Source organism: Pleurodeles waltl, chromosome 5, assembly GCF_031143425.1.
Source record: "Pleurodeles waltl isolate 20211129_DDA chromosome 5, aPleWal1.hap1.20221129, whole genome shotgun sequence".
In the NCBI taxonomy this organism is placed as follows: domain Eukaryota; kingdom Metazoa; phylum Chordata; class Amphibia; order Caudata; family Salamandridae; genus Pleurodeles; species Pleurodeles waltl.
This window is the reverse complement of record NC_090444.1, coordinates 1669049096-1669076108: the sequence shown is the minus strand read 5'-3', so window position 1 is coordinate 1669076108 and position 27013 is coordinate 1669049096. Positions and strand designations below refer to the sequence as shown.

General features: G+C 42.7%; 1 protein-coding gene across 2 annotated transcripts in view; it reads left to right on the top strand.

Moving 5' to 3' along the window:
* HS1BP3 (HCLS1 binding protein 3) overlaps positions 1-27013 on the top strand; it is a 273807-nt gene that overhangs the window by 184868 nt on the left and 61926 nt on the right. For both annotated transcript variants that reach the window (XM_069235999.1, XM_069236000.1), the window contains exons 5-6: positions 21480-21640; positions 24320-24455. In XM_069235999.1, coding sequence (XP_069092100.1) covers positions 21480-21640; positions 24320-24455 — 297 coding nt within the window. The remainder of the gene's footprint in view (positions 1-21479; positions 21641-24319; positions 24456-27013) is intronic.

Here is a 27013-nt window from a genome sequence, read left to right as displayed (position 1 = left end):
CTTAATCTTGATTCAGAAAATCAGGATTTTACTTGCACAATGTACAGTTGTAAGAATGTGTAAATTGTGCCAGTATGATGGAATTTCTACATATCAAATTTTGGGATAGGGTTGGTATGTGTATTGGGCCTCCCTTCACGTCTAATAACCAGTTCATCATCATCATATTGGGTCTGTGGCTCATGTCATGGTGCATAGCTTCCAGGTATTTTAGGAGTGTTATTTCTCTTTAATCTGCCATAGTCCCTTTGAGTCCACCAACGCAGCTTGCTTCATGAAGGGCGCAGGACTTGAAAAACTCTGCCTACCCTCCCTTCCCTCTATACTTCCTCACTAACATTGCAGTGGGTTTGGTCACCAACCCAGGAAATGTAGTGTGTAAAGTTGCAATAGGCTTTAGAATTCTACTATGCTCGTGGCTAGATTCCAGATATCTCACTGTGATACCCAGGGTGCTGGGTCCCCACCAATGAGTGAGCAGCTTTTTCTGTTTTAGGAGACACTACCACCACACGTTCCTAATCTTGGAAACTGTGAAATCTTGCGATGCCACCGCAGTGACTTTACGATTGGATCATCACTGCCCATCCCATTAGTTAGTCTGAATAACACAGTCGCCAACGCCATCCTAATACTTACATTACTCTACATTTTATATTGCAGTGTGATTTCTCTTACACATGTAGAATAGTGCGTAGGACTCCCTTGTGAATATGATCTGGGTTCTGCCTTCGTCTACGTCTCACCACTCATCATAAAGTTTATCATCCACATCTGTTCTAGCATTTCATGGCATTTATATGTAATTTTCAGGGACCCATTTGCAACTTGATGGGTTGACCCATAACGGGGGGGTTACTTCTTTGTTGGACTTGTTCTTTTGACCTTCAAACATGGCTCTTAATTTGGCTTGCTCGTCCAGAGCACCCCTTGGGAGTGGCAGAGAGGGTCCCCGGGATCCCGAGAGGACCCTTCCAAGGGTCTGCATGCACAGGTCCAGAGTCTGACTCTATGCCCCTCACCACAAATGGACCAGATTAGGGTGAAGTATTTGCCGTGCCCTGTTGCACCATTGCTGTGGGGCAACGCTTTTCTCTCTATGGTAAGTACCTCCTGTACCAAGGTTTCTTCGAAATGTGGAATAATGTGTAATCAGTATTTAAAATACCAATTCTGCAAGTTTTGCCATTTTATGTGGGCGTTTTCTCTTGATGGATTTCGTCAGATTTGACCTCATGAACTCTGTCAGGGGAATACAGGAAAACAGTGGGTGCAATAATTAACACATAACTAAGAATTCAAATGAAAGTACTGTTTGTGCAGGCACCCAAGTTTAACCCTCAGCTTGTAATCGGGGCCCAATGGTGTGTCCTGGCCTCCATCCGAGCCACGCAGAGAGCCTTGAGGGACTACATCCTCTCAGGTGGGGGCCTTCGGGGTCCCACTTCAAGGTGTAGGGATACCACGTTAATGTAGCCATGGAGTGATATGTACACTTGCTGTTCGACCACTGCCTGCTGTCCACTCTCACGCTTACTGTCACATTTAGTGCACACGTTTTTTGTAATCCCGTAAAAAATACTGCCTGGAATTTAGATTTTCTAAACTCACGCTAAGTGCAGGCTGAATGCCAATTTACTAGCTAGAGCCAGGAAACCTACTGGGCTATAGCCCATAAACTATATTAGGATGCGGTGTTGTGGCTAGCGTTCAGGTCTGTGAGGCCTCACAGGACTTCTTGTTGTTAGGTAGTTTATAAATCTCTCTTCACCATAAATAGTCACACTAAAAAATAAGTACAATAAGGATTTGTTTTTGGATTTTATTGGCATCAACCCCTATCCTTGCACATAAAATGTGTATAGATATAGCTATAAAAATGAACAAAACAGTGGGAATGAACTGATTGCTAAACAATATAGTAAAGGAATTGCAGCATGTTAATGGTGAGTCACTCACTATTCGGTATTCTCTTGTGTAAAGGGATTGAGTTAATCTATATCTTCCAGCCCCTCCCTTCTTGCCTCTAGCTGCACTGTTTCAGCACCAGAAAGGCCTGGTCAAGGTGGAATCTAATCCCGCTGCTGGATTGACTGAAAGGCGATGGGTGACACTGGAGTGCCCTGCTGCTCTCCCTTCTAAGCAGGGCTACTTCATTTAAAATTATATCATTGCCTTGTTGTTTCTTATATGTTTTACAAAACGCACATTATGAGGTCCCTAAATTGTACTTCAAGGCAACAGACTGGACCAGCGTTACAAATGGACAAACGATGGGTGCTCGAGGGTACCCAGCGGTACTCTATGGTGGGTGGACATTGGGCAGGTTTCCTACCCCCACCAGACCACTGATTAAAATCTAAAAATAGTTAATATCAAACTTAGGATGGGGGAGCAGAATAACACAGGTCGCCCCACTCTGGGACACGTAGATGTTGGCAGCACTGGGGAGGCTGGAGGGCTTTGCCAGGTGGGACCTAATTGGCATTTCCACAGTGGGGTACATATGGAAGAAGGGGGACGTAATACCCCTGTCAGAATTTACGAGAGTCTACCAGCTAACAGCCTCCGAGACCTACCAATATAGGCTAGACATGACCTGCAGCCAGTATTAGTGAAAAGTACATATCTGAAGAAATCCCCCCCCCCCTCCTCTCCTTGAGGACAGGCTCTTGAGTGAACTGATGTCCAAAAAAAGCCACATCCCTGACCCATAATACATAAACCACATCCCTGATGCCCTACAACAACTAAAGGAATGGGGAGCTGGACGTTGATGTGCAGGACAATCTCTCATAAAATGATGAGGGATATATGCTCATCATCCCCACTCATCACAGTGTTTCTAGCTTTAATTAAAAACTGTCTGACCTATGTTGTTTTTTCAAACATCCGGTTTCAATTCTCGTGACTGCACTCCATTGCTCTGGTCTTGGCTTGGAGTAAGAGCTCTTATCTGTTTTTTCAACTGCACAGTAAAGAATCATAAGATTCATGAACAACAATTTTTTTTTTCAATTTAGAGATCTGTTTCCCCTATATTTCCAACTAAATTCGCTGTATACTTCCAACTTTTGTGGAAGTCATAATAATCTAGGGATGACGTCTGTAAATCTTACACACAGCTGTCCCCTTACCATATGTGATCAACAGAAATGAAGATTTGAGAAGCACTACCGAAAGAGGGTCTTCATCTCTACCCACGTCGATTTCCTTGAGTACAGCATCTGAATAGGGTGCAGTTGTGTATTTTTGCTGAAAGCAAGTGCTTTAATTGCACTTTTTACGCTGTGGGAAAGCGAATGCTAAATTCTGCAGGACTGAGTTAGTTATGTTGACAAGCTGATGACCAAAGCTCCAAGCCTGACTGTTTTATTGGGAAGCCAAGTGTCTGATCTGTTCACCATGGAAAAAGTACAAAAGCAGTAGGAGTGACATATGTATTGCAAAGAGCATAGGTTAAAGCCTGAAGGCATTTCAGAGAGGAAAGTTAATAAATTGTATTATAGCCTATAGAGGGGATTTTACTTACGTGGAATCTCAACGATAACTGTAGTAGGGATGGGTTTTAGTGTTGGTAATCCCCTCTAACAAACCCTAGGAGTAGGAGATTTGCACTATGAAAAATCTTGCTAGGCCCTTCTAGGTGGGGCCTTGTTGGAATAGTAGTGTTCATAGTCTGTCATTGATTTACCATTCCAAGACAGCAACACTTTGCTTCTAAAGCAGGCAGCCATGCTGGAACTTTAAAACAAAGACATAGGCCCTCATTACGACCCTGGCGGTTGATGGAGAAGTGGCGGTTTTGCCGCCAACAGGCTAGCAATAAAAAAATTGGAATTATGACCATGGCGGTTACCGCCATGGTCATCCGCCACTTCTCCGATCAGACCGCTAGGGCGGAGATGACCGCTGGGCTGGAGACTTGGGTCTCCAGCCCGGCGGCCGTCACACTACCGCCGGCGGTATCATGACCCGGCTCACCGCCATGGATTTCATGGGGTTGGGAACTGCCATGAAATCCATGGCGGTGAGCACTGTCAGTGCCAGGAAATTCCTTCCTTGGCACTGATAGGGGTCTCCCCCACCCCCACCCCGAGTCCTTCCCCGACACACCCCACCCCCCTGCCACCCCTCAGAGGTGGCAGGACCCCCCTCTTCACCCCCAACATCACATTACTGATTCACACCCGACACACATGCAGGCACCACCAACACACATACCCGCACACACACCAACAAACATGCCAACAGCCACACACACACAGTCATACCCACACACCCACATTCAGACATACATGCACGCACACATCCATACAGACAGCCACACACACATTTCCAAACACACAACACCCCCGCATGCATACATGCACTCACACACCCCCTCTATATACTCACACACACACCACCATGCACACACACAACACACAACCCCCCCATCACCCCCCCCCCAAACGGGCGATCAACTTACCTGGTCCGTTGATCCTCCGGGAGGGGGCAGGATCCATGGGGGCTGCTCCACCGCCAGCACCCTGTCAACAGAACACTGCCGCGCCGGATCACAGAACGTGATTCGGTGGGCGGTGTTCTGTTGACGTGAAGGTGGAGCAACCTCCACTTCCCTGCCGACCGCTAGTATGGCTGCTGGCGGTTCTCCGTTCGGAAAAGGACAGAGGGCTGCCAGCAGTCATAATGCGCCGAGCGGAAATCCACCTGCACTGGCGGTCTTCAGCACGGCGGTCCCTCAGCAGTCTTGTAAAAAGTCAGCCGAGGTTGTAATGACCCACATAGTGTGAACAATACCGTTTCAAAATGGCAGTCGACTTCTATACTAATTTATTTTATTGCAATCATATGGCCATAAAGCTTGGACAGTACATGTTTTCATTTCTTTTACATGTTCTTTTAATTCAGCTGGCATGCAATTGTTGAGTTTGCATGTTCCTTTTATTGTGAATGGGTAAGTGGGTGACTGAAATAATTAGTTATTAGGATGATGAACAGATCCAGGAGTGCAAGGATGAATGATAGAATGTATTCATGATGATTTATTGAGTGCCTAAACTCATCAGTGAGTGAAGAGACACATTACCTTTCAGCCATGACCTAATAGCTGAATATAGAAATTATTCCCTTCTCTTTCCAACCCTCATAAACATTTACTCTATCAATTTGCAGTACATTCCAAGGTGGGAATCACTATTAAAACTGTTGAAAAATGAAAGACCGTGTATGTGATTGAAAGCAATTGTAAAGATGTCTTCTCTGGGATACTGTGTTCCTCCCCCATTTTCTCTTTTATTCTAGACTTAATAACAGTGGAAGTTCCCATTCCACAGGGGGCCTTGTTAGAATTCTGTGGCGTAAATATTGTAATACAATATTATACAAAACACTTATGGAAATGTCCACTAAATAGTTGTCATTTTCTGTTGAAGTCAGTGGATATATGTTTATAAAAAACTTCAAATTCCGATTCTGCGAATCACGTTTGTTGCCACTTTAATACTCACAACTTCAAGTCAATCATATCTCCTAAATCTGCATGTGGTATTGAACAATTCAGACGGTTAGTCATAGAAATGCCCAAACTTTGCATCCAGGTTCCCACACCTACTATCCAAGTGCAATGCACTGTCGATGAGTTGGTCCCGGATATTTGCCTACGCTTTTCCACTTCTCTCTCTCCTTCCATTTCTGGTTCGGAAGCTCAGGCAAACTTCTCTCACAATGATCCTTGTAGGTCCCACCTGTGCTTGTTAGCTCTGGTTAACCACACTACTGGACCCCTCTGTGGTTCCCCATGAGAAGCTTCCAACAGGCTGGACCTTCTCACTCAGAACAATGGACAAAACTGACACCCAGATCCCAAAACTCTCAACATCGCAATTTGGCTCCTGAGGTCATAGAGTTTGGTTACCTTAACTTACAACCAGAATGTATGGACATTCTTAAAAAATCATATAAACCCCCACCACTAGTGCTTGCTATACAGCAAAGTGTAATCATTTTGTCTTCTACTATCATACAAATCAAATTGAACCCTTCAAAGCAACCGTACAACACATTGTCTGCTCTCTACTCCACTTACAGAAGGCTGGGTTAGTGTTCACATCTATAAGGTTACATCTTGCTGCAATGGCTGCCTATCTCCAAAATAGACAGCAACATTCTCTGTTTATGATCCCAGTCACTAAAGCCTTCAAGGAGGGCTCAAAAGAGTTATTCCACCACGGGTACGACCTGCACCTTCCTGGATCTTCAATATCATCCTTACAAGATTCATGCCCCCCCCTTTGGAACCTCTACACTCATGTCCTTTTCAATGTATTTCTTGGAAGGTAGCATTTTCATTTTAGTCGTCATCACTTCACTCAGATGTGTTAGTGAGCTCCAAGCTTTAACCTTGAAGGAACCTTTCTCCCAACTACATAGAGACAGGGTGGTTCTTCACACCAACCCTAAATTTCTTCATAAAATAGTGTGTCAGTTTCACCTTAATCAATCAATGGAATTGCCAGACTTCTTCCCTCAACCAGATTCTGTTGCAGAAAGGGCTGATCATACATTAGATGTTAAAAAGGGTGCTGATGTTCTATATTGATAGAACTAAAATGTTTAGGAAATGACACCACTACACAAAGGCAATCCTATATCTATATCAGGCATAGCCAGATGGATAGTAAAATGCATTTAAGCTTGCTATAATAAGGCTAAGAGACCTTTACCTGTTCCTCCCAGAGCACACTCTACTTGAAGAATGGAGGAACTATGTCCTTTTTGGGACACATTCTCATAGCTGACATATGTAAGGCAGCTACATGGTCCACACTATACACCTTCACCAAACATTATTTGTGGATGTTTTAGCTTACCAGCAAGCCAATGTAGATCAGGCAGTGCTGTGTACCCTTTCCCAAATCACAGCAACATCCACCGGTTGGCAGCTTCTGTAGGGAACTGCTTTACAGTCTATGCAGAGCATGTGTATATACAGCCACACATGCCAAACAAGTAGTATATGTTACTTACTCTGTAAGCATCTGTTTGTGGCGTGTAGTGGTGTAGATTCCCATGTGCCCACCCTCCTCCCTAGACACATGTGGCCGTTGCAGTTTTTTCCATTCACTATTTTCACTATATATACATTTAGCATGGTCATCACATTACTTACACATACTCTACACTCCTTTCTCACCCGCCTCTGGGAAAACAATCTAACAATCGATTCAATGCCTATGTCCATTATCATCGAGAAGAGGAGTCTGTTGACCTTGTGACTCGTAACACTTCTTTGAAGAAAAACCGCTTGCACAAGTCCAGATCCAACACTATATGGCAGGAGTATGCAGAGCATGTGAATCTACAGCACTACATGCCACAAACAGATACTTACAGGGTAAGTATCTTATTCCTTACGGATTACCAACTGAGTCATACTGGTTTTATCGACCTCAGAAGGAAGGCTGAAACTCTTTAGTGGAGCCAGGATTTATTCCTTTAGAGAACGTATAGTCCACAGAGCCAGGAACCCAGCTGACAAGAATTTGAATTGTATTGGTGACCTGTGTTTAAATATTTTGATTTTCCTTTATTTTATTGAGATTTTATTTCTAAATAAGCTACTTAGATCTTATATTCATATAGACAACTCTGACATTTGTGTCATTGCATTGGTGGTGTTTGAAAGCATGAAAATAGTCTTTCCAGATGAAAAATTTATTGTCTTGTCTCAGTATATCTATACTTTGCAAAGGTAGTATGTATTAAAACAACAAAAATGATAGTAATCTAAAAACAGAATACTATTAATTGAATCACATAAAACATGGAGGCACTTAAAGGAAGAAGTAACTCAGAATTTGCTTATAGCTGTAAAAAATAAAATGCTGACGTATTGCACATGTAAAGAACTAAAGAATCCTTTGGAATAGATCTAACTAGGATCTCCATCTAGAGCCTTCTGACATCTTCATCTTGAGGGTATTGTTCACGCCATCCCATTTAGTTCAGTCATGAAATTAACAGAAATATGAAATGATTATCAGTCAAGTGATAGTTAAGCGGGACGGATGCAGCTGGCCAGTGTTTTAATCTTGGCTGCTTTCGTTTCTTTTGTTCTACACACAGTGTTCCACTGTTTCTGTTCTCTTCTGCATCCTGAGGAGTCAGCACTGTTTGTTGCACTGGGGCCCTTTACGTAATGGTACAGACGACAAAGCACTAGACATGCCCTAAAATGCACTGGGTCTCTCCTGTAGGTCGCCTTTACTAAACATATAAAATGAGTTTCGTTTTGTGTCTGAGGTCAGTGATTCATATCTATTATACATAATTTGGCTCTGGATTTAGGTCAGTGGTTCTCAGCAAGTAAACACAGTTTGGTTATTTACTTTTGTACCTGTGGTTTTCAGAGTGTAAGATGGAAGCTACCAGTTGGACACTTTAAAATAGTGACTTCAGCCACTCAAATTGTGCCATTTGTTTGGTCTCACCTACAGACTGCTTTAGTCCACATTTTTTTACTATACAATATACATACAGTGGACTTTGGGTCAGCCCCTTGCTCGTGACTAGATTGCTTTCTTGTCTGGCTGAGTTCCCTGCTCGTTATTTGACGACTTTCCTCCCCATTCTTGTGTTTGTCCAGACCGTAGACAGTTTTTCTGTGTTAACGTGTTTCTGATTGATTAGCTTGTATTCTTCCTCTGCTGACGTGAGAGGACTATTTGTTTTGTACAACATATCATGTATTGTATTGTATTGTAATAGTATTTATATAGCGCTTACTACCCCTGACTAGACGTCTAAGCGCTTTTCGGCAAGTAGCACACTCCTCCGGAACCCAAGAGGAATTAGTGGTGGATTAGTATAGGGAAGTATAAGTACAGTTTTAGTATTATTATGAGATAATTTGAGCATCGGATATGTGAGTTTTGTTAGCTGGAATGACTAGAGCAGTGGTTCCCAAACTTTTTTGATTTCTGTGGACCCCCCACTTTACCATTAATGGAACCCAGGGACCCCCCTGAATCATCATGGGAATCTGGGGACCCCCACCTAAGTCATTACTGGAAGCTGGGGACCTAATTTGTTAATATTTTCTAGGCTATCGCGGACCCCCTGAGAAGGCTTTGCGGACCACCAGGGGCCCCTGGACCACAGGTTGGGAACCACTGGACTAGAGTAATGTGTCTTTCTGCTCTCTGCACTGCAGTCTCTCAGTGAATTCTTGCTGAAGTGATCAAGCTCAGGGTGGTGACTTCTTACTAGCACCTTCTGTTGGTGCATATGCCTGTCTGCCGCCAGTAACAGAGAGAAAGGACCTGTCAGCCATCCTTTTACCAGCAGATTCGATGGTTCTAATAAAGTAATAACCTATAAAAATGTGTTTTATGTTGGTCTAAATTAAAATTGTGACATAATAGTTTTATAAATTCGCTGCTGTGCCTGCATGTGCAGCTCCATTCAACTGTGTCTCATTGAACAAGCACCCAAGGACCTTGCATGCATCTTCAAAGTTAGTGTGACTGCCTGACCTCACATACAGCTGTAGTCTTTTTTTCTTTCATGTTACCTTTTCATTCTAGTTTAGTCAGATACACAGATACATACAACACAAAATATAGGATACAATTAACACATAGATAAAATAATATTGCTTAACTTAAAAGAAGCTAGACAAGCAGTGATAAATGTACTCGACAGTCTTTTGCTTTAAGAAAAATTAAGCCAGTTACATCTCAGTTTTGAGAGTAGGTCTCTGTCCCGCTAATTGGGCTTGTCTCCCTTCAAAGATGACTACTCTGCACAAGAAAAAGAAACTCGGGTCCTGTTCTATCTTATTTCATGTCTCTGACCAACGCCGAGAGGAGTTGCAATAAATCGATAAGTAGATAAAGCAGTGCTGCTTGGGTTAAACCTCCGGTTTGCTGAAGGAGTCAACCAGTTGTCTTGTGTAGCACACGAGCCCGCCCTTGGTTTAGTCAGACTCTGGACTGGGGGTCTTCAAACCGGGGGGTGGGCCCCCTATAGGGGCTTCAACTGATCCCAGGGGGGTGTCAGGCTCTGGCCAAAACAAGCATTATGCAGATAATAGTGGTTTGTTTTAAGCAAAAACAAATGTATTGCATTTTTTTAAAATGTAACAGAAATTAACTGTAATGTTTAAATTAGTCTAAGCATGATTAAACATTGCCAACTTAATAGAATAACCATGAAAAACTTTGAAGAGGGCCTGATGATTATGTTTTTTGGCGCGGGGGGCGCTGCATTAAAAAGTTTGAAAACCACTGCTCTAGAGGAAGTGTTCAATGCTTCTGCCGCGTGCAGTACTGCAGCTCGGGTGAGACAGTGCAAGCACAACGGGGTGGGCTCTAATATATTGTGTAAACGTCCACTTTAATGAGAACAGGTGACAAAGCCTGGCATAATGGGTTACAACTGACAAAAAAAACCTCAAATATGAACACCATTGTTAAGTCATCCCACATTGAACCTCCCATTTTCAAGCATTCATAAACCTGTCGAAGCATCTAAACATTTCTCTTTCAATCTATGGTTATTCTTATCTTTTTCATTGAGCCTACCTTTTCCTAAATCTTCCAGAGCTTCGTTGCTCACTTCAGCTCCCTGCCCCGCCACCCCCCCAGTACTGACTCCTCCACCTTAGCTAAGCCTTCATCATCCTTGTGCCAGCCCCTAAAAACACCATCCCCTAGTTCAGAAAATGGAAACTCTGGACATGTTCCCCCATCCTGGCTGAAGGTATCAAACATTCCACAATGCTTGCTGAGCGAGAAATGTTTATTGGCCTCTGCCCCACCATATGGTATGGCATGAGTTTTTATGTAGCGCTTACTACCCCTGATGATGTGCTAGTGCGCTTTGCGGACAGGTAGCTTCATTTAACAAGGTGTCCCCCGGGTGTAAACAGTCAGTGCTCTCTGCAATTCAGCATATCAGTAATAAACCATGAATGTCATGGAGGGGTCGCAGCTGTGACCCCTGGCTTGCCCCTTGCGACCTCTGGCTCTACCTTTGCGACTCCTGGTCTCTGTGATAACTAAATCAGTGCCATGACACAAGGGTGGTTCGCCCTGAAGGGAGTAGGAGCTCTGTCCTCCTTAACTTTTGCCCATTTTTTAGTACCCTAAAAGTGATTATTCATCTGTTTTCCATTGCTAGTGTAATAACAAATGGAGCACAGTTAGCTGAATATGACTTTTGCTGCCACCTGAAGTAAATAACAAAAATGCTTTTAAATGTATGCTGTGCCCATGCTTGTGGGTGAGCATGTGTTAGTGTGAAAGAGAGCGTGAGTGTGTGTTTTTTTAAGTGTGTGTAAGTGAAAGTGAGTGAGAGTCGGTGACAGGTAGAGTGAGAGAGAAAGAGATTGAGTATGAGTGAGTCAGTGACTGAGTGATAGTAAGATTGACTGCAAGTGGGTGAGAATGAATCAGGGCGCAAGTCGGGGGTACAGGCGGGTACACGGGGCCCACCCATTATTTCCACAAGGTGGACGCTGTCCACCCTGTTAAATAGTTGTGTCACACTGTAATATGCTGCACTCGTCCCGGTGAAATGTTTAAATACTGTGACGCATTCAGCAGCTCCTGCACGTTGTCTGTCTTTTCCTTCTGAGCAGCAACATGCAGGTGGCAGTGAGGAGGCTCTTTTATTTTAAATTCGAGCTGGGGCCAAAAGAAAGGCTAAAGCTAAGTGGCCATCAGGCCTCGCTGGAGTGATCTGGAGCCTCACTCCCACCTGTGAATGTAATGGAGTGGAAACAAAGGCACATGGCTTGTTGTCACTTCACAGGTACTTAAGAGAGACATGATTTTGACTTTGGTCAGTCCGTGGATTTAAGAGATATGCATGCACAGTAAGACTGTCAGATATGCTGGTTTGTTCCTGCATTTACACAGATAGCAATTTAAATATCACTATTTTGTTTTGTTTCTTCTATAGCACTGCTTATCCCAACTGAGGGTGTCATAGTGCTTTACATCACATGTACACATTATACATTGTGAATAATTCATATAAGTGTAAATCTATGTACAGGGTGTGGTGCATAGAATAGTGATGGTTACAAAGTGCAGGAGTCACATGCCCTTCATAGCTCATTGTGCTATATTAGATGGATTACAATTTATGAACTGCAAGTAACAAAAGGATCGCCATGTTAAAACTAGTAGCCTGCACCTTTCTATGTAAAATACAAATCTGTCCTGATGTGTTTCGCAGGAGACATGTTAACCATCTATGCTGCTTTGATTCAAAAGTGGGACTAGACACGAGACATATCTCTTTAGCAAATGTGTTAACCTCCAGAGTTATCTTACCATTATTATTATTCCCTGAGATGAAGCTCTCTATAGCAGGTGCCTTAACTCTATACAGTTTTTTAATGCATTCTTTGCAACAAATTAAGAACAGATTTATTGCCAACTTTCTCCTTTTGTCAATTTCTGTGTGGCAGAGATTTAAAAAAATAAATGTTGAACTTGTGGCCCAGATTTTGCGTAGAGATCTTGTCACTTTTTTGGTACAACCCCAATGCAAAATCTAATTTGGTAATTCACTCAAATGTACTCCTTATAGACCTGATAAACATATGTTTGAGGTCCTAAGATCAGATGTCACTTCTTGTGGTGTCAATTCCTCTGAGGCTGTGGGTTGCAATGCCACTTCCTGTGATGCCACTTGCGATGTCACGTGCCATGATGTCACTTGTACACTGTCTAACTTGGTTAGTCCCCCCACTGGAATGAATGATTAAAAATAGTTTTAAGGTAGTGTTACAGCCTACAAGTGACAGTGAGTGAAAGTGAGTGAATTGGACTGAGTGAGAATGAGTGAGTCAGACAGCATGAGAAAAAGCTGGAACAACGTATGAGGAGAAAAGTGATTGGAAGTGAGTCAGAATGTATGAGAGATTGAATGTGAATGAGAGAGATTGAATGTAAATGAGCGATTAAAAGTAAATGATTAAGTATAAGGGAGTGTGAATGAATGGGTATGAGTGTAAATGAGTAAATGTATGTGAGTGAGGTTATGGTGCTACACGTGTGAGTCTCTCATTACCCCTAGCATACCAAAGGTATTTCTTGTCTTAGAGAGGCACCCATGATAAAATATGGGTTCTGGGATACTGGAGGCAAGTCTTAGCATGGCAAACACCTGTGACATAATACTGTCATTGGCATACTGGAGACAATTCTTGGCATAAGGGCACCCATGGTAAAATACTGGTATTGGCAAACTAGAGGGTTTGAGCACCCATTGCAAAATGCAAGTTGGAGGTATTTCTTGGCGGATGAGAGGGGGTAACCATGACACAATGCAGGCCCTGACATTCTGAGGTACTTTATGACATAAGGATAACCCAAGGAATATGGGTGACATCATTGGCAAAATTCTCGAGCTTACATATTGTATGTAATTTTAGACATAAGGGAGCACCTCCGACATATGGAAAAACCCATAACACAATGCTAGCCCTATCACACAGGGGATCAATTTTTGATATATGAAGGCACCCACAGCACATTTTGAAAGAACTTTGAAAGAAGTAGGATCACAGGTGAGGGAGCGTCAGGTTTCTTTGGCTTTGCACACCATAAAGGACTTTAATATTAAATTAGTACTCTTTCATAGCCTATGGCTTTTGTCAAATTTATGCGAAAATTGTTACTTTAAAGAGTATTATTTGACCTCACTTTTTTCAAGATTTGCACGGTAGGAGAACCTCACTGCACCCACCTAGAAGCGGTCTGGTTCACTCTCTTTGCTCCTTCATTAGCTTCAGGACAATTGTAGGTAGGTACAATTGAGGACAAGTTTTATGTCTAACATTTTCAAAGATCAGGTCAGTGCCCTAATATAGGTGGTCTCTAAAGTGGACATTTGTCTATGTTGCGTTGTTACTGACCATGCAGTTATTATGTAACTTCAGAGATGTCAATTAATATGATGTCATAGGGGTTATGAACTTGACATGAGTGGGTAGATTCAGGGTCAAAGGCCATATGATGTGATGTCACTATGATCGAAGGGTATATGATGTCACTTCTGCTACCCCTGGCAATTTAGTAAATTGTCCATGTAACAAACACGCTGAACAAAGCTTTGAGGCTGACTATGCTGTTATCTATGCATCTGTGAGGAGAGTTTGTGAGGAGTGCAGTTCAAACACCTAGTAGTAGTGTAGCTGTCCTGGCAAACATTATTAGCCACTGGAATGCTTCCTTTCACAATATCATGTTGGATTATAGCGCCTGCTGCTGCGATCTATATACAAATCTGGGCAGTATACTGTTAAACAAGTTCTGATAACTTAATGAACTTGCCACGGTGACGCAGACGTGCTACCTGCTTGTTACAGGTTTAAACTGGTACACAAATTCAAACTGGGTACTGTTGGCAGCTCCTGGCTTTCACAGTGCAGCTGGCACAGATCATTGGTGTGTCTCCTCATTAATATGCTTTCATTTAATTTTATATTGAAATGTTTTTTGCTATAAGTTAATGTGTCTAGGTTTACTGTGGAAGAATATAACTTCTGTGATGTATATATCTTGTTGGTGGCAGTTTAATTTGTGCATTGTTCTGAAAGGCTTGTTGATGGCCGATTGGTAATGGTGCCAACTGCTGTCTGTTTTGTAATGGGCTGTGCGACGTTTTGCTGAAATCTCCTGGGTGAGGTATCCATCGGTTGGCATGTTCTTGGATTGAGGTGTGTGATAGGGACTGAAAGACTCCTCTGCAGTGGCAATAAAATAGCATTGGAAGAAATGTGGTTCAGTTCTTGAGCTGCTGTGTTTGGGACATTAGGACCAGGCACCAGTCCCATCCTTGGCATCTGACTGAAAATTAGAGTGTCCTGAACAAACGAATTAATCTCTCTGAACGGAGCCTTACTCACAGCAGGCATTTATATTTTTCTGGAGGGAAATTCATGAAATAACGTTTTATCAAAAATATGGCACTTTGACATGTGCCTGTATGCATGCATGTTCTGTACTATTACTTTACTCTGTGATTGTCCATCATTCAGATCGTTAGTGACAACTCATTATATAAATGTCAGTACATACTTTGAATTGTCCTTCAATACCTTTTGAATTTTATTACCTTGCAAGCGCACTGAACTAGCATGCAACACCTTGGCATTGGAGCAGAGTCAATAGTTACTAGTCGTTTTCCGAAGCAGATTGTGACAATTATGTAAGATCTGCCGCTTGTGGGAAAACAGGGCTCCTTTATACATTTTCTGTCCTAAAGTGTGCTCTACCTTTCTAATTTCCTGGCATTAGTTTGGTAACCTTATTCTTCTTATGCGCATAAGTTCTCCCCCACATACACAGCACCCTCCCTCTAATGATGAGGTGCATCTGGAGTTCTAAGTGTGTGTCTTCTGTAAGTGGGATATCTGCAATTATAAAAATGTAACCTACCCAAGAGATGGTGATCCTGAGAAGATGGTGGTATCCTAATGACCATCCAAAACTGGGTAAATTAAGCTGGTTGACCCAGCATCTTAAGAACTTGCTTCCTCACAGATAAATACTGATTTAACTGTGCCTGCACCTACCACAAGCACTAGCAGCAGAAGCATCTACTATACCAACAGCAATCATACAATTCACATCTCTGTACGCATGAGCCCACGTTATATCTAGATACGGCACACATCTTTTTTTCCACTCGCATGGCCTGCAGAACTACCATGATTGCCCACAACTGCACGCCCATCATGCGCAATCCCATCTTACCTACATCTGCCATTGTCACTTGCTATAAAAGCACCACAGCCGCCACTGTGATCACCAGAATCTCATAGCAGACAGCAGCACAGTTAGAAATAGCATCTCTAGTTGGCCGTCAGTTTACACCCTGTCCAAGTAGGGACCCTCACTTTAGTCCCGGTAAGGAAAATACACAGCTCAGATAACCCCTGCTCACCCCCTTGGTAAGTTGGCATAAGCAGTCAGGCTTATCTCAGAGGCAATGTGTAAAGTATTTGTACAAACACACACAGTAACACAGTGAAAACACCACAAAATTACTCAGCACCAGTTTAGAAAAAAAAGCCAATATTTATCTGAGTAAAACAAGATCAAAACAACAAAAATCCAACACACAAGCAAAGATAAGAATTTTCAAAGATCAAACTTCAATATAGCGCTTAGAAACACAACAGCTCCAACTGGGGTTATTGAGACATCGTTGACAGAGTCGTTCCCAACAATCCGATGCCACTCGTGAGGAGGGCGGTGCCAGTCATTGAGTCGCACATACCCCCCAGGAACAGTACCTTTGGCAAACGAGGAAACAAGCCGGTGCATGGAGTCAGGAAGTGAGGCGTTGCTTGAATCAGTGCGGCTGGTTCCTTACTGCAGAGCAGAGGAGGTAATGTGGCATTGGTGCAAGGCATCGGTTCCTGATGATCCGGCAGGGTCAAGACGCGATGGACGACCTCACGGGGTCACGGTCACGCCAGGGGGCAGCAGGTGCCACTGCAGAGTCAGGTGTCACGGACGTCGGTGACATGGCACTTCGGGACTCACACAGTCACCGAACTTCAGCGAGGCTGCAGAAGTGTCGAACTTGCAGTGTTGGTCGGGGTCATCGCACTCCAGCGGGGACCACAGCTTTGGGTTGCAGGCAGCGGTGCGGGTTCGTGCTGTGGCACTGGTTCTGGAGTTGCCCGGAGTTGGGATGCATGGATCTTCTTGTTTTCTCACTAGAACTCACTTTCAAGGGCCCAGGAACTGGATTGGCACCACTTGGCAAGTCAGGCCTACTCAACAGGAGTACCCAGGTCCTGGCAGGTAAAGTCTTTGACGTCCCTGAGACTTCTTAAAAGAAGGCAAGCTAAGTCCAAGCCCTTGGAGAAACTTCAAAGGCAGGAGTTCAGAAAGCAAAGTCCAGTCCTTTCCCTCTTAAGGAAGAAAGCAGCAGCAGGCCAGCACAGCAAAGCAACAGACTGAGTGGCAGGTCCTCCTAAAGCATCAAGCTTTTCTCGTTGGCAGAGGTTCCTCTTGATCCAGAAGTAATCTGAAAGTCAGAGGTTTTGGGTCCAGTACTTATACTAATTTCTGCTTTTGAAGAAGGCAAACTTCAAAGAAAAGTCTCTGTTGTTCACAAGATCCTGCCTTGCCCAGGCCTGGCCCCACACACTCCCCAGGGAGTAGGAGACTGCATTGTGTTAGGACAGACACAGCCCTTTCAGGTGCAGGAGTCAGGAACACTCATCAGGGTATTCAGAACACACCTCAGCTCCCTTTGTGCCACTGTCTAGAGGGAATTCAAAAACGGCCCAATTGTCAGTCTGACCCAGACGTGGATTCCACAGGCAGGCAGAGGCACAGAATGATTAAGATAGAAAAAGCCCACTTTCTAAAAGTGCCATTTTCAAACAGACATTCTAGGAATCAACTCTACGAAAAGATGTATTTTTAAATTGTGAGTTCAGAAACCCCAAACTCCATATCTCTAGCTGTTCCCAATGGGAAACTGCACTTTAAAGATATTTAAAGACAGTCCCCATGTTAACCTATGGGAGAGTTAGGCTTTGCAATAGTGAAAAACTAATTTGGCAGTGTTTTACTATCAGGACATGTAAAACACACCAGTACATGTCCTACCTTTCAAATACACTGCACCCTGCCCATGGGGATACCTACATTAGGGGTGACGTACATGTATTAGGTCAAATTGACAGTGCAAGACTGCACACACAGACACTGCAGTGGCAGGTCTGAGCTATGTTTACAGGGTTACTCACGTGGGTGGCAAAATCAGTGCTGCAGGCCTTCTTGTAGCATTTGATTTACAGGCCCTGTGCACCTCTAGTGCACTTTACTAGGGACTTACTAGTGAATCAAATATGCCAATCAGGGATAAACCAATCAGGGTCACAATATACACAGAGAGCATATGCAGTTTAGCACTGGTTAGCAGTAAAAAAGTGCCCAGAGTCCAAAAGCCAAAACAAACAGGTCAGGAAAAATAGGAGGAAGGAGGCAAAAAGTTTGTGGATGACCCTGCAAAAAGGGCCAGGTCCAACAAGCACCATGATATCCATCATTGTTGTGTCTTGCTCAAGTTAGTTAGATTAAGAATCAATCTCCTTGCCTCTGGTCTTAGAGCAGGGCATTCATTAAAGGGAAGCTGGTATACAAGAGAGGATGTGTTGAAGCGTGATAGGGGCAAACCTGAGCCTTTACAGGAGAGAACGGTGAAGGAATAACAAGAGACATTAGTCGGTAAGAAACCAGAGAAAGAAAGCACTAGCCACAACTAGTACAACAACAGACTGCAAAACCGAGTGCGTCCCATTAGCAATATACTCTAAATTCAGAGAGCAAGGCAACACACCTAATCAAAATAATATTGATAACCAGAAATACTAGCTTGAGATCAGGATGATGAATATTAGGAGGAGTAAAATGTGTAACAGATGAGCAACAGCAAAAGAGATAAATTCAGGGCAATGGAACTATTATTTTGCTATAACTTAGGCCTTTGTGACATTTTCAACATAGAAGCAAGATATCTTTGTTGCACTTGTGAAAAGCAAAGGTGCTTCACATTAAAAAGTGTGATAGACAGGCTTGCTGTCAAGAAACCCCACCACAATAAAAATATAGTGTTTTAGTATTTTCTGTGATCTGAAGTTTTACCTGCTCTTGTTTAGCAACCACTTCGCCATGCAAACAGATCATCAGCCCAATGTTAAGCTAAAGGTACACATGGGAGAACATCCAAAGCTTTTGTGGTGGGCAGTTTACCATGCAAACACACTATTACCCCACAGATTAGCATGGAATATAGCCCAGGCAGCAGCAATTTCTTTACTGATGGTCTTGTCAACTCTGATGATGAGTTTATCCAGGAGGCAAATTAGATGTTCTGCTCACTCTTTAGCTAAGATGGGCGTGTAAGGAATTTCTTCTAAGTGCATTTGTTTTTTGCTGTCTCTGGTCCGTGGTGAAGAAGTACAAAGTTCTTTCCAGGAAGATGATTGCCTAGGTGAAGCAGTTTACCTGAGGGAATTACAGATGCGGGTGTACCTGCCACTGCTGCAGACCCAGGCAGTAGGCACAGTAAAACACCTGCCAGGGCAGCCAAACAACGTCTTGTGATATGTTATTGGATGTACAGCACCAAGCTGGAGATCATCCGGAAAGTGGCATCTCAGGACCTGTGGTAGCATCCCCAGAAGAGGAGCAGCAATTCACATGGGCCAAGTAAAGCACAAATTGGAAGAGTACACTGCAGTTGCAAAACTGGCTAATGCCACATCCACTACCAAGCACTACTTTGAGCATTGCATCCTCTTCTTACCTGGCTTAGACTTCCACATTCAGTCAATGTGAAAATCCTGCTAAAGTTATTATCATTAATAAAGGTAACTGACATGCCTAATCCTTAAAGAACATCGAACACGGGCATGGGAAAGCTTAGTAATAACAGACCTGGTTCACTGACATGATGTTGCTGTTTTATGGATGTGTGAACCAATTCACTTCGTTATGTTCAGGCACAGTATCCGCATCATAGCTCATTGATTGCCACTAGTGCCATCCATGGAGATATTGTGCAGTTCCAAAATTCTTCCACGTGGCAATAGCCCTCACAATCCACCTGCATAATGTCCCACAGTCTTGCCTTACCAGACCAGTATGAGATTGGGCCTCTCCAAAGTGGTTAAAACCCCTTACTAAATACATGTATTGTAATATAAAATCAAACGCATTACCCTTTTCTACCTAGCACCAAGTGAATGACCCAAAACGCCCTGAAAAAAACAGGACACGCCCATCCCTAACTGTAGCAACATCCGATTTGAGCTTGGGAAACTTCAGCAAATGAAGAACAATATTAAAAAAAAGCATTGGCAAAGCCAATAGTTCTGGTCTTGGCAAGCTGGTGTGATTTTTTTTTTTTTCATTGCAGTCAAACGCAAACAGAAGTAAAAAGGAAAAATGAAAATATGCTGTCACCCAAAAGTTTCCATCTTATGCTTGCAATAAACGAAATTACATATACAACATGCTCACCAATGTAGCTGTTTTGTTAGTGATGTTTTGTTTTAAATAGCAAGACAATCAGTTATGTCATGCATTTTATTATTATTAATTGTGAAGGACGCAAAATAAATCATCACCTAAGCAATTACTCAAATCGCAGGCAGCTACGGTAGTACAGTGTCACTTAAACACTTTTTAACATAAGTTATAAAAGGAGTGTAGGCAAAACAAATAACCAGTATTAGAAGTTAATAAAATATACAAAATAAAAAAAAGACTCTGAACCAACTTTGGCACTGAAGAGAAAGGAGATAATATTAGGCGAATGTGAACAGTGAGCACAGCCCTTTTGTAGTCACACAAAGATGCAGAAGCCAATGGTGAAAGGGGGCTGACCCATTTCCCCTTGCTGTATGCAGTGGAGGGTGGAAGCAAAATGTGAGTGACAGTTTAGCAGACCATTGGTTGAAACCAAACCCTTTTATGTACATCTATTAGGTATGATTTTGTTGGGGGGAAACAGTACTACGACAAGACAGCTAAAGCTGTCTCAAAAGCCAGACCTAACAAAGCATGGCACATTTCCAGCGGCAAGTCAGACTCCAGAAAAGAAAAACAATATTGAACCAACGCATAGCATTCCTAATGTCATTAGGAAGTGACGGTGGCCAGGGAAGCACAAATTAAATAGAGAACACTTAACACAGCCTACCCCATGTGTTAGCAGTTAATTTAAACGTAAGTAATCTAACCCCGTCAGCATCAGTAAAGGGCAGAAAGACCTATAGCAGCTGTCAGATAAGCATCTCATACATATATCTGTCCTTTGACCAAAAGCTTAACCCTCTGATGCCCTCATAATTAGCCTCACTGGGGCATATCTCGATTACAAATTCCTGTACAAACAGCACAAGCTGGGAGTGTTTCATCTGCAAACTTCACCTGCTGAAATGATGCGCAATATCTCGATGAATTATCGGGGCAATATGAGAAATAACCACAGGATTCAGATGACCAATTGGAGATCCCAAAGTTTACCCCTTGCTTCCCCGGAATTACCAGTGCTCAAGGTATTGGTAATTTGGGGAATCTCTTGAGAGTTCAGTGAAATCCAGATAAGTACCTTTTAAAAAAAAAAAATATATATAACATTATTGTCCCCCTCCCCCCTCTGCCTTAAATACAAACCAGCCGCCACTGGTCCTCAGTATTTTATTACCATACCTATGTCACGATGTCAGCAAATGGCTGGCCCAATTAAATGGTTTGACCCGGGATTACCGACCAACTCTGCCCATAATTTTAACTGAAATTCTCATGCTTTTTAATTTTTTCCTTAGTCATTTCTCATACATAAATACGTGCATTTGAAGATGTAAAAGTTGGACTATGAATTATTACAACAAAACGTTATCTTCCATTTTTTCATTGTTTTAGAGCCAAAAAGCCCAAAAAGAAAGTTGCAGTCAAGGTAGAGCAGCCGAAGCCCAAATCAAAACTTGCCTTGTTTGATGAAGAGGTGGACCCTGATGAAGATTTATTTGGTGTTGCAAAAGACGTACCCATAGGCACCAGGAAGACATCTTTTACCAAGACCGGTAACATACTTTTCAAATACGTAAACTTCTTAGTGCTAAATTTGGTAATTATGATGATGTTTTTGTTGATTTATATCATAACTTTTCATTTTCATTGTAAATGGCACACAAAACAGATTAGTGTAAAGAAAAGAAAACGCAAGCAAAAAGTTGAATGGAAAACAAGGATTGTTGCTGGTAGCCAGGGAGGGAGAAATGGGGTTGTATATTGCGTCCTCCATTCCTTCTCTGACCAAAAGGCCATTCTTTAATACATCATCCTCGGAGCCAGACTGGAAACCAGAAAATAGCCATCGCAGAAAGGTCGCAACTAGAATGAGCCATGGAGTCTTTCATGATTGTGTCATCGCCCAGTGAGCCCTGAAAGACGCCCTTGCCTATGGGTAAATGCCAGAGTGGTGGAATGGCCAGTCCAGTATCGGCCTTCTTAACCGTGCTATGTAGTTGGATTTCTCTCACAAAAGACTAGATGGAACAAAGTGGTTATAACAGTCTGAAATCATTAGAGCAAAATAAAGACATCCCAAATATATCCCTGATGTAGAAGTCGAAAAATGAGCACAGTTTAAGTATATGGGATATCTTGTGAGAAGCGGCTTGTATAATTGACCTAGAGAAGCAGCATTTGCAAAGCCAGTATGTCTCACATGTCAGAGCTATTTTCTTTGGCAATGTTTTGTAGCCATGCCATACAGCAGTGTTTGTTCTTTGGAGCGTGGCTGAAACTAATTTTAAAAAGCCATATGACGTAGTCAGGGCTAATGCGTTTTTTCAAAAAGCATATTACATCTGGACATGTCATAGCCCTTTTATTTTGTATTTTATTATATTTAGCCATACTGCACAGTAGCCACACTGCTGTACAGCTTGGCTACAAACCATTGCCAAACTCGGCAATGTCCATGTCGTGCAGCTTGAACAAAAGGTGTTGGCAGAGCCAATAGGTCTCAAAGGCACTATCTCTTGGCTCTGCCAATGTTTGTTTTTTTGTAGGTGTTTTAGGGAGGGGGTTTACTCTGGTATTTGAAGGCATTTGTAAACATTGTAAACTTTTATTATACTAATGTTAATAATGGTAACGTATATGGCAGGACCCACACATAACTGCAGATTGGATAGGGTTTTTGTTGTGTTTCTCAGACTCCCCTGAATGCCCTGAGACATTACTTAGTCTAAAGGTAGCTGTCTTAGTAGCTAGTATGCCCGTTTAACAAGATGGTAAAAGTACGAGCTCTAATCTGATCCCCTTATATTGTTTTTAATTGTTTGTATGTTCGCTTCATGACAAATCCTCATTTCATATTTAAAGTTGGATCTTAAGTCAGTTAATTTAAAAAAAACTACAAAATGCTCCAGTTGTAATGGCCCGTGGGTTGTGAAAGTATGGTCACTTCTCTGTAACCCATTGTTCCCTTCACTGGCTCCATTTCAGACAAAGATGTCATTTTAAGTGAGTGTGTACGGTCCAAAGGGCCTCCTACAGAACTGGATCCATTTTCTCCAACTAATCTTGTCCCAGAGAGGCAGGTCAGATCCGATGTATTCCTCCACCCTGATAATCCCCTTCTTTAAGTGTGTCTGCTCTAGGGGAACCGAAAAGTTCCTTACCTTGGTGCCAAACTGTGGAACAGTCCCCCGTTTGTAGCCAGTGTTATTATGGACCATCACGCTGAGCACTTGAAAATACTTCTTCTATTAACCTTGAATTAAATTGCCCATTTGTGAAGCGCTACAGCTGCTTCAACATGGAAGCCGTTTTCTGTGACTTTGCGTTCTGTGACTGTTTTCTGTTGCTTCTCTGGTGCCCTTCACCTAGTGTCCTAGCACCATGATGCATGCAGGTGAGGTAGTAGTGCTCTTTATAATTAAATACACAACAATAATATATATATTCTGTACACATTATGGAAAAAAGTATGTTTATATGATTGCTCTTTAGTTGAACAGGCTTGTCTTGCAAATCCTTAAAGTACCTTAAAATGCTGTGAATGGAGTTTAGGGGCTGTATTACAGAAGTGCCTTGGGGGCACAACGGGCATTTGCACCCTCATGTGCACCCTATTATGTTTAATGCGCTGTCCTCTGGGCAGCCTTAAACTCTTGCTGACTTGAGAGCAGAGCATTCAAGTGAAATACAGAGCGACTGCTTCAGAGCTGCTACATGTTGTACTGTGCAGACGGCAACCCTCCTGAACTTTTAAGAGGGGAGAGAGGTCCCCTTGCAGGTGGTTGCGGTGAGTGACTGCACCCGCCCGCAAGGGGATGTCTAGGGATACATAGGACCCCCTTGATGCCCTCCAGAGGATTGCCATCAGGTTGCTCACTGACAGTGCACCAGCTTTTTATGCCGCACTGTCAGTGCGCCTCCTGACAGATTCTTTGCCTTTGCATCAATAATACGGCACAGGCACTCATTTGCATGGGCTACGCCCTCATCGCTAATTCTATATGTGTGCCATCGCTATCTGTATTATAAAAAGGGCCACACAAGCATCTCCGGTCCTTTCTGTAATACCAAAATGTTCTTGGGGCGCACGAAGTGGGCACAAATGCTAGTTGCTCCCCCAAGTCATTTCTGTAATATGGCCCCATGTATATTTTTTTGCTCTTGTTCTCATGTACTAGCTTTTCATATGCTAGTAATAACAGAGTTTAATATTTATGTTGTTTAATCAACAGATCTGAAATTATTCGAAGATCAAGACCTTGGTGGAACTGTTAAACTAGGTGATTCACTTTTGCTGCCAACTGCTTGTGAGAGCAAACCTGCCGCCTTTAACACAATCCTAGATGAGGACACAGAGGATCTCTTTAGGTACTTCCTTCAATTTATAAAATAACGCGTAATAATTATGGTTCCCTTCATGTTATTGTGTAATAATTACTGTAGTAAACTGTATTCGAATTAGTGTTGAGTCAGAAAGTTGAAGCAAAAATGCTATCCTAATGGCATACCTACCATTTGTTGACATCAAAATGATATTCGATTTACTCTCTCACCTCAAGTCATGGGAGTGCACAAGAACATCAAAAGGCACAAAATCGCACACAGCAACAGGCACAGTGGTAGGGACTAGATATGGGAGTAGGATCACAGCTTTAGTTCATGTTCCAACTTCAACCCCGCTGCACAGTCTAGATCCTCCCTTAATCTGCATGACAGCCATACTGCCATCGTTCAGTTCTTCCCCTCCCTTCCACCACCTAGATCCTCAGTAGCAGTGAAAAGTTTCATGTTTGCCAGTCGTTGAGGTAAAAATGTAAAACCCTTTCTCTGACTAAACCCTAGCTCATCACAAGGATGCAGGACTCACCTGCTGGCTTCTCCCACACAATCATTCTGCACGTGTGTTGGCCCAGCTCTGAAAACATCCCACACACAGGCACCGTGCAACTCCTCAGTCCTTTTCTTCAGGAACTGAAAACACGACTGACAAAGTTGCATTTAGTCAGTGGTGAGAGTCAGAGTTGGAGCACTGTGGGATTCACCTGTCCTAATGAGCCCATCTGTCACTGCACAGTTTGTGCATGTAAGATATACCATTTGTTATATCGTAGATGTATCATTAATGTGTTATAGTGATAATGAATTAGCTTATGTTGAATGGTATCTGGCTCGCGATTGTTATGCGCGTGAGCCAGAGAATGGGAGAATGTTAAGGGAAGAATGTGGTATGACATTCGAGGGCGGTTGGAGACGGCCGACGGCAGGAGTAGAGGTGGCGGGTCCGTGTGCTGCAGCCGGGGTTCTTTTTGAAAGAATAAACATGTTCAACTTAAAACAATCCTTGGCGTTATTTCTTAACGATTCATGGGATCCTTATCAACACCATTATGTTCCCTTTCATTTTCAAAGCCATATTGTTGGCATGTGTCTCCTACATTTGCCATCTAGGAATATACACCTAACAGCTTTGAATTTTAATATCATGCTATCATATATTTGGCTTAAAGGTCCTTGCAACTTGCAGCCTCCAAAGACATTAAACAGCTGAACGAGAAGGCATCTGTATTGCAGGTTGGTAATGACTGTTGCCTGAGTTGGCAAGCTGCATGACTTATCCACTAATCAAGCTCTTTCTTGTTGCTCTTGGGGTTCTCATTGCACATGAAAGTTTACATACATGTTTGCCTACAAAACACACAAATTGTTCTGTGTTTTCCCAACACCTCAAAACCAGGAAGGATTGTCTGCTTGTTGCTGAAGGTACAGCCCATCATCCAGGGGCTTCGCTTGGTCAGTATGACAGGGGAGGTGTGAGCCTCAGCTTTTCCAACAATCATGCAGGGACGTGTTGTTAAAACACATTACACGTGAAGCAGTACATAAGGGGAGTATGAGGGGCAGAGGAAAAAGAGAGGAATGTGGATTGTTAGGGGTACTTAAAAAGCAATGTTTTTCAAACTAATCAACATTTTTACGGCCTTCAAAACATAGACAAGAGAGAGTGTCACTGTAAACATGTAAAAATCCCAGCTGAAATCCGACAGACACTTCACATTACCTGACTGAAAGCACCTGTACCCAACTATTTATTACAGAATACATTTTTAGGGGGGTGTAACACCCCAAACACCCTCCTGGAGCTCATGCCATCATCGGACACCAACAGCGTCACAGAAAGGGAGTAGAAACACACATATCCTTCTTCAGTCTCGCAACCATATGCAGCACATAGTGGTCTCAGAGAGGCAACTGAGGTTTGGCTCATAATGGAAGGAAGCAGAAATGTAAGACCTATACATAACATCATAACTCTACTAACAACATCACATACAAAACCGAGTAAATGAGGCAGAATCTCCAATGAGTATGTACAGAAATTCCACACATAAGCACACATTACTGGTAATTCTCAAAATGGTGCCATCCACTCTGTAAAGCAGAACACAGATTCAGACATTGCAACTGTGACCGATCAAAATGAGGTTATTTATGGAATCTGATGGGATATACACTGCAGCTAAAGCGCACTTTGTCCAGGGAAGGCCTACTCACAGTGAGTAACAAAGAAGGTACCCTGTTGCAGTGCAGAATTGAAACCAAGATGGCTCTGTAATTGCTCCTTTGTCTAGAATCCACTGTAAAAATGCAGAACGAGCGATACATAGTTCCTTACAATCATGTAATATAAGGTATGACACAGTGACTCTGCTATAAACACCATGCGTGAAAACACACATGATCTGTGAAGTCTGCGAAACCTTGGTAATCTGGAAACTACGAATCACCCTGTTAAGCCAATGAAACCTTGGAAATATGAACTGTGATTGAACATAATTGGTCAGCTTCTAAGAGATTGAAGCAAACTTTGTGACTGTCTGAAAACATGTGGGGAAAACACAGAAACTGAAATCTGCCTGACTCTCTAC